At 38.0% G+C, this 7,908-nt stretch overlaps 1 protein-coding gene across 1 annotated transcript in view; it reads right to left on the reverse strand.

Moving 5' to 3' along the window:
- LOC106957149 (pro-neuregulin-3, membrane-bound isoform-like) overlaps nucleotides 1-7,908 on the reverse strand; it is a 143,813-nt gene that overhangs the window by 68,673 nt on the left and 67,232 nt on the right. The window contains exon 5 of the mRNA XM_015048404.1: nucleotides 3,046-3,069. Within this exon, the coding sequence (XP_014903890.1) occupies nucleotides 3,046-3,049 (4 nt within the window). The 5' untranslated portion in view covers nucleotides 3,050-3,069. The remainder of the gene's footprint in view (nucleotides 1-3,045; nucleotides 3,070-7,908) is intronic.

The raw sequence follows: 7,908 nt of genomic DNA on the forward strand, positions 1-7,908 counted from the left end.
CAATGCCTGTTTTGTTTTGTTTTCTTGGAAAAAGTTATTAAAAACAAGTTTTTGTCTAAATTAAGGTGAATTACATTATGTTTTTCGACATAATGTAACCGGTAGTGCTTGTGACTAAAAAAATAATAATTATGTGATCGGTATCGGTGATTGGCCGTGATTGGCCCTCATGAGTGATCGGAATCGGAATCGGCAGGAAAAAACCTGATCGGCACATCTCTATCTCCAAGTAATGTAGATTTGCTTTAATCAAAGTCTTACCACAACAAACAGGATGGAAGTTAAACCATCTTTGTTTCATCAGAAAGTTAAAAATGAACCACAAACAAGGAAAATATGATGGTCATGTTGCATAAAACAGATCAATTCACAAATGCCTAATGAATTGTAAACCAGGACATGAAAAAGAGAGCAAAACCTTTAAAGATTCACATGGACTCATCATCAGGGCCGTATTTACAACGATGTGGGCTCCTGGGCCAGAGCCAGTTTTAGTGCCCTAACCAGCACTGAAAGATTATTTTTCTCATTTAAATGGTAAGTCTATATATAAGTATAAGCATGAATTAATGCATTGTAGGTTAAATCATGCCCTGAACAGTAGCTCTGTGTTATTCCCCAAAAATATAAACTTGAGTTTTGTTTACATTCATAAAAATCCCAAAATATCGGGTTGTGAGTTTAAAATGAAGTACAATGCAAAACATTTACAAGAGAAATATAGAAAAGTCAATGGAAAAGCTGGTTTTGGTAAATACTCTGAAGAACTTAAGAATTGTTATGCTTTCTTGAACAAGTTAGGATGGAATAAGTGTATGAGCACACATCTGAATGTTCATTACATCTGTTGCTCAAAATCATTTTTAGATAATGACATTTCACCTCCACAGTTCTGTTTGTCCTGAGCTCCTTTTAGAACAGGCTGTTTTAGGGCTCTGCTGCTTTTAAGCAAATACGCCACTGCTGTCCACACCCCCCAACTCAAAGTTTACACTCACAATTTTACAACCATGCATATTTGAAAAGCAAAAGTAGAGCCTCCTGCACAACCAACAAGAATGCAGCAAGTGGTTTCTGGATGGTACATCAACAACAAAACACTTTTCCTCTCCAGTACCCATCATGCAGCGCATCCAGCTGACCAGACATGCTGGAGCTCTGCTTGGGTTACTAGGTTACGGGGCTGGGTTCGGCTGGGGTTCCAAAGGGGGGGGGGGGGGGGTGCCCACCAACTGTGACATCATAATCAGGAGGTTTTTGAAATGGTTCATTTTCCAAGCACCAAAACATATTGAATTATTGTCAGTAAAATGGCTGTGTGGTTTGGAGTATTTCTAGAATGGAAGTACAAATACATTCAAAAAAAGAATTTTAAGTTTCTTTTAAAATAAGGTTAAAGGAGAGAAAACCAAACAAATGAGCTTCAACTTTCTGGGGTCAAATATCCTTCCAGAACAAGCCAGAAGCATGCTCAAAGAGAAAAAAAGAATGAGTTCTCTACAATTTGGATTTGATAAATAATCCTAATATCAGTGTGGGTTAATGTTTGTATTAGAGCTTGTATGTTAAAATATGAACTTGTGTGTAGTAGAGGAAATTACCATCAAATCCAAAGTTGTAAAGCTAAAATTGAAGACATTGTTATGTAAATCTCAAAACTCAATTTCTATTGAAGATTGGAAGAGAAAATGTAAGATGTGTATTCAGATGTTCCTGTTGAATGTTTTCCCTTTTCTTTTTGAAAGTAACTCACAAAAGTCTACTGGAGAGCCACTGCAGATGATTTAAATATTTCTCTTTTTTGTTGGGAGAGACAGTTCGCCAAGCCACAGACATTGAGATGTTACCGTCAAGTGTGGGAGACGCTCGTCTTCGCGTGTGCTGCTTAACACAATGTTGGCGAGGATGCTGGCAGGGCTAGCGAGCCGCTAGCGAGGTGAAGAGAATGTGGCAGCCTGAACAATGTTGCAAAAGGCATGAAACCTCACAGCTGAATATAAATGGGAGGAAGAGAGCTCTACGGTAAAGATCATCTGTCACTGCCAAGTTTGCAAAGTCTCAGCAGGCTTCACAAATGCAAATGTCTGGCGGGAAATGGGAGGGTTAAAAAAAAAAAATTGAAAAAAACAGCTATTCTTGCTCTTTGAATACAGTCATAAAGTGGAAGGTCATTCTTTTGGACTTAATTATGTTTTTTTTTTTTTCGATCAAAGCTTCTGGAAATGGTCCTAACAATTCCGACTGAGAGAGTGGGGCGAGCCGCGGCTAACGACGAGCTTCCAGGCCGTTAACTAGAGCTCGTCAGCTGCAATAACCAGCACGGAGCGTGCAAAGCAGAGTCAGGAACACGAGAGAGGAGCTTGGCAACAGCACTGTGAATCCGCTGGCCTCCACCCATCGCAACCCACGGGCATGTGCCTGGGAGAGATGCATCAAACATTCACTCTACAAAGACTGAAGGAAGAAAAAAACCTCCACCCAACCAAACATTTGTACCAAACTCCGGCTTTTTCAGATTCATGCTTTTGAACTTCTGCCATCAACGTGCACGTGTACTAATGAGGAATTCATTTGCCAACACTGCCAGAGTCACAAAAAGAAAGGAAAAAAAAGAAAACAGCCACACTGCGCCCTCTCTGTTCTCCCCGTTTCCAAGGAGACTGCAGCACATTGGTATTCTGAGGGGACACTTCATAAGCAATTGCGAGTGAAAGAAAAGTGAGATGGCGAGAGATGGAGAACAGAAATGGTAAAAGATACATAAATGTGCTTGGGTAAATAGTACAGTGACATGTTTAAGCAACGAAGAGTTCCAGAAAGAGATAAGATGCAACATGCAGACGTGGAAAAACACATCCATGTCAAGTCAAATAACACTATGTGATTAGACGTGTGTGTGTGTGTGTGTGTGTGGCCTTTCGCTGGACGTCGATCCGTGTTCTGCGTGTAAGCAATCACGCAGCGTAATGTTGATCCAACATGAAACCCCTACGATGTTTACAGGCGTGAGTCATACACATGTGAAGACAAGAAAAGCTTTCTTACCCATGAATTCAATGCCCAAGTGGTCTGATGTTCCAGGCAGCAGGAAGGAGATAAAAAGAGAGAAAAAAACAGACGTTACTGACGATAGACCCATTGTGTCAAAATACAGAGCTAGCCACAGTGCGAACTTCTGCAACAGTCACATAGAAGAAGAAACTAGATGTTAGTATTGTTACCAGGAATGACACATGCGAACGCAATCTAATGGTTTTATTTTCTGTCCCATCTTCACCTTCATATTAACATTTCTGTTTTTACACCAGAAAAACTAGAAAAACAGTTCCTATAATCTATGGGAACTATGTTTTTTATATTTTATCTGTTGCTTTTGCATAGTTTATTCATATTGTTTGTACATTGTTGAAATTGATGGATAAATTAATCTCAGTTAAATGATTACGATTGATGAATTTATTTTATCATTTTACCCAACAAATCAAAGATTTCTTCTTGAGTTTTATGGTGGTTGGTAGACCAACTGAGATAGTTTATGACCAGCACCAATTGGACTAGAATAAAAAAAAGTCAAAGATTTCCATCAGTTATGCTAGTTGCTATGCTGTCCAGGCTGTATCTGTGGGGCAGTTTGTGCCACTGCAACGCAACCTCGTATATTTTACTGAAAATATATGAGTGTAATTTCAATTTCTTGAAATTGTACACCACAGTTAGAATTGGTTAAGCTTTTTTTGAAAGCACAGTTGGTAAACTAAGAGGCTAATGTAGCAGGTGTGTTTAGCAGCAGCCTGTGCGCTAGCTAACCAAGTACATGCTAATATCGTCTTGTTAGACAGTCCGTTTTGCTGACTGTCTACAAAGAGCGGATCAACAGAGATAATATTGTCTACAATAAACATTTTTACTGAAAATCACCTGAGGATATTTATTCAATACTTTGTTTTGTGTTCTACCATGTATTTGTTCAAAATACTTAAAATGACAGAAACTTTTACAGTTACCCACTTACTTCTTGTGACTAAGGCAGAATTTTAGTCTCAAAGATAATATATTCTATGTTATTTAGAATACGTATAACCAAAATGATCAATGTATTATTTTATTTTAACAGCAATTATACATTTATTAATATTTGAGTTAATATAACACAGTTAAGGCTACTGCAGACAGATAATAGAGAAAAGTGGAAAAAAACAATTCCTTTGTGTACAGAGGGACAGTGTCAGATGAGCATGAACAGCCAAGGTAACAGATCAAATCATATTGCATATATTTTAAAGGACATTTTAGCTGGAATATCCCTGGCTATGGTCACAGCTAAGGTCATTGCTAAGTATTAAATGTATGGAGAATGGGTATTTTTCAGGCCATGAAAACTTGTTGAACATTTTCAGCTTAAAGTAAAAAGAACTTTTTTATGGTAATCTCAACTCAAGTCACTCCCAGTGTAATTGTAGCTGTAACCTCGGTGTTTGTGTTCAGAGTGGTGTGCATTCAAAATGAAATAATTTAGTGCATGTCTAGACTTATTCATTTGTACTGTCTCCTACAATTCTGATGTAAAAAAATATCATGTAGTGGAAGCAGTAGGGTGTTCATGGATTGTATCAGACATTAATGTTTTTATGCTTGTGTTTTTGTCAAAATGCAGGTATTTTTTTCATGGTCTGAAAACATGTTTTATTTAAATAATAAAAAAAGCATAGAGCATAAACAATGCTGAAAATGTGTTTGTGAAAAAACAACTTGGTCTGACAGAAATGAGTTCCAGTTCAGAGGCATAATCCACTCAGCATTGGCATGAATGTCATAAATTTTTATGCTTTTTATAATTTATTTGGAACATTTATTTAAAGGTAAAGTTAACATAGAAGTTCAATGATATTTGAAATCAAAAGTATGAAGCAAGTTTGAATTCATGGAGGATTTTTCATACCTCATGCAAGGTCAAAACAAAACATACAGACTAATGCGAATAAAAGTAAAGCAGTCTCAGCATTATGATATCACCACCATGCTGAGCTACATGTTTCTTTGGAAAACTCACATTGACAAAATGTGCCATTGTGCAAACAGAAAATAAAGCTAGAGTGAATGATATGCTACATCTTTAAAGCCAGAACTTTCTCTGAAACTCTACATTGATCCAACAATGTAAAACAATTAAAAATGTTTGATTTCAGTTGTAGAACTTAAAAGAAGATTAACTACATTAATTTCTCTGATTTCTTCATTCATGTGTTTTGTTGCTCAGTCATTCAGATATATGAACATACTGGCAACATGTTGGTAAAATGACTTATATTGTTGATTTTAGCTGATAATATAACAACCACCAAGAGTATTTTTACAGGTTACAGAAAGAAATACAAATGATCATAAAAACACCTGTTTGGTGACTTATTGAGAGTTATAAACTGACAGTTTTGTGACTAGCTGTAGCAGCTAACTAATGCTAGCTTGTACATAGACAAAAATTGGAGACTCGGTTTGAACCTTGTTATTTATTCTTCCTTTTTTATACTCTCGTGTAGAAATTTTGCTTCCATTTTAATTTTTAAATGTAATGTTTGTGGAGTTAAAATCATAGGCTAAATCCATCAGCTAGCACACAAGCGCTAATGGAGAGCACTTAAAATATTAGGGTGGTAAACACCTGCTTTTGGTAGCTGACATTTTAAGAATTGCACACAGCTTCCATTTTCAAAGCCACAACAGAGAAAATAAAACATCACCTTGTATTGTTTCAAATTATCTCAGAGAAACCAGAGGTTGTTAGTAATCATGTCCAAAGTTGCTCACATATTTGACATTAAATGCCTCATTGCATTTCTGTTTGCACAGTAAAATAGCTTGTAGGCTTCCAGTGCTAATTGAAACACCTAAAACATGGAGAACCTGATTACTCTCTTGTGTGTAGTGCAATTTCTCTGATGAAAAGGAAGAGGCAAAAAACCCTTTACTGCTCTTACAGGTTGTGCTTTCATGCTTGGAAGCTATTTGTGACCTTGTGCAGTTAGTGTACAGAATTTCCTTCTGCACACTAACTCATTGGTTCGTCCCTAAATATAAGTACCTGGCTTCACTTGAAGAAGTTCTAAAAAGGAAAGGCAGGGAAACGTTTGCAGTAAGCAGCTGTGACATGTTTTGCACTTGCTGCACTGGAAATATCCCGCTTGCTGACATGGTAGGATATAATCTATGGGAAGTACAGATGTTTGGCTTTAACCACACTGACAGGCAGTGACTTTATCTCCTGAGTAGCCCTGTGTAACATGGTGGTGGGTGAGCTGGTCTTTCTAACGCTCAGTTCAATCTGACCTAAATCTTATCAGGCGATGTTAGCCTATCATTTTTCATGTCACCAGTGACGCAGAAAGCGCCCTCCGATGCCTGAAAGGATCCACTGAACGTGACAGATATTATCTTCACTCTGAAAAATATGAGTAAACCGTCAGCAGTTTCTCTCTGTTAATAAAAGAGGGAAGGAATACTAAACCAACGGACTGCAGCAGAGGAGCAGCTCTGCAGGCTACTCATCTGGTCTTTGAGGTCACCCTGGTGCCCACGGATGACCTTTTGGTGACCCCTGATCTAAAGTATTCCGTTGTAGATCTAGATGAGTGTTTAGCTTCTCAAGTCTTTGTGTGTTTTCTTCCAGAACTTCATCGACCCTGTCAGATGTGTTCCATGGTCTTCATGATGCTGTTTGTTGAAAAATGTTCCCTAAAAATGAACAGCTGGTTTTAATACATCAAATTCCACATAGGTGAACTATTTTTCCTAATAAGGTGACTTCTAGAAGCAACTGGTAACTTAAGAGTATCAGAGTAAAGACTTGCATCATCTTCTAGTGAACACAACTGTGTGGGTGCTGTATGTTTAGCCTCTGTGACCTTAGCCGCTTCTCTACAACCAGAAGAAATAACGACATGATCTGTTCTTTGAAACTCTGCACTTTTTAGTGCTTTTGGGTGGATCTGAAAGCGCTGCCGTTGGGTTTGCAAACTCAATTTCCCATGGAGCTCAATGAGTAGAGCCTAGCACTAAAGCTGCCAAGGTTAGGGATTTCATTTTCTGCACAGCTCTGTGGGTAAAGTATATATCAGCGGCGGCACTGTCGAGATATGAAGCTTTAGCTCCCATTGGGGCAAACTGTACTCATGATCTATGCACTCTTGCTAGGGTAAACCTCTTTAGATGGAAGGATCCACAAAGTGTCAACTCTTAAATATGGTCGGTGGAAAATTAATCATTGCACAGCCAAGAGATGCTGCTGGGAAATAGCATATCGGAATCAAAAGACATCATGGCGAGATCAGCAGGGGAACTACATTTACCTTAACTCACAAAAAGGTTTTTCCAGCACATCATGTAGGGGTAAGAAGGATCAGGGTCTTACTATTGGAAAAACTCAGATGTAATTATACACCATCATTAATAAAACCTCTAATCATTCCAACTAAAAAATAATATAGAGTGCTTTTTCACGATGCCTTCACAGGTTACAGGTGTGATTGCTCAAGAACGCAATGAAAGTATCATAATGTCAACAGTTCAAGACAAAATGAGGATTCTTCCTTCTAATCTTCCCATTTATACACAACGACTTCAGTCTGAGTGTTTGAGGTGATGACTGAAATCAGACTTGAGAACAAGAAACGCTGCTGTTGATCCCAATGTCACAATGTTTCAAAGTGTCAAGAATTGGAGTGAGAAACACCATCATGAAAATTTAGAGCTTGGCAGAGGCAGGAAGTGAAAGATTTAAAAGACATCAGTGGATATCTGTTATAACTCCAGAGCAACTGGAGTCATGTGAACTAATAAATGATTTAGCCAAGTCAGGAATTCTCAAGGAAAACAATCACCAGAGCTCTGCAGCTAAACACACTGCAAGGTTTT

This window comes from Poecilia latipinna, unplaced genomic scaffold, assembly GCF_001443285.1.
Source record: "Poecilia latipinna isolate Pla-1442-1.1 unplaced genomic scaffold, P_latipinna-1.0 Scaffold881, whole genome shotgun sequence".
In the NCBI taxonomy this organism is placed as follows: domain Eukaryota; kingdom Metazoa; phylum Chordata; class Actinopteri; order Cyprinodontiformes; family Poeciliidae; genus Poecilia; species Poecilia latipinna.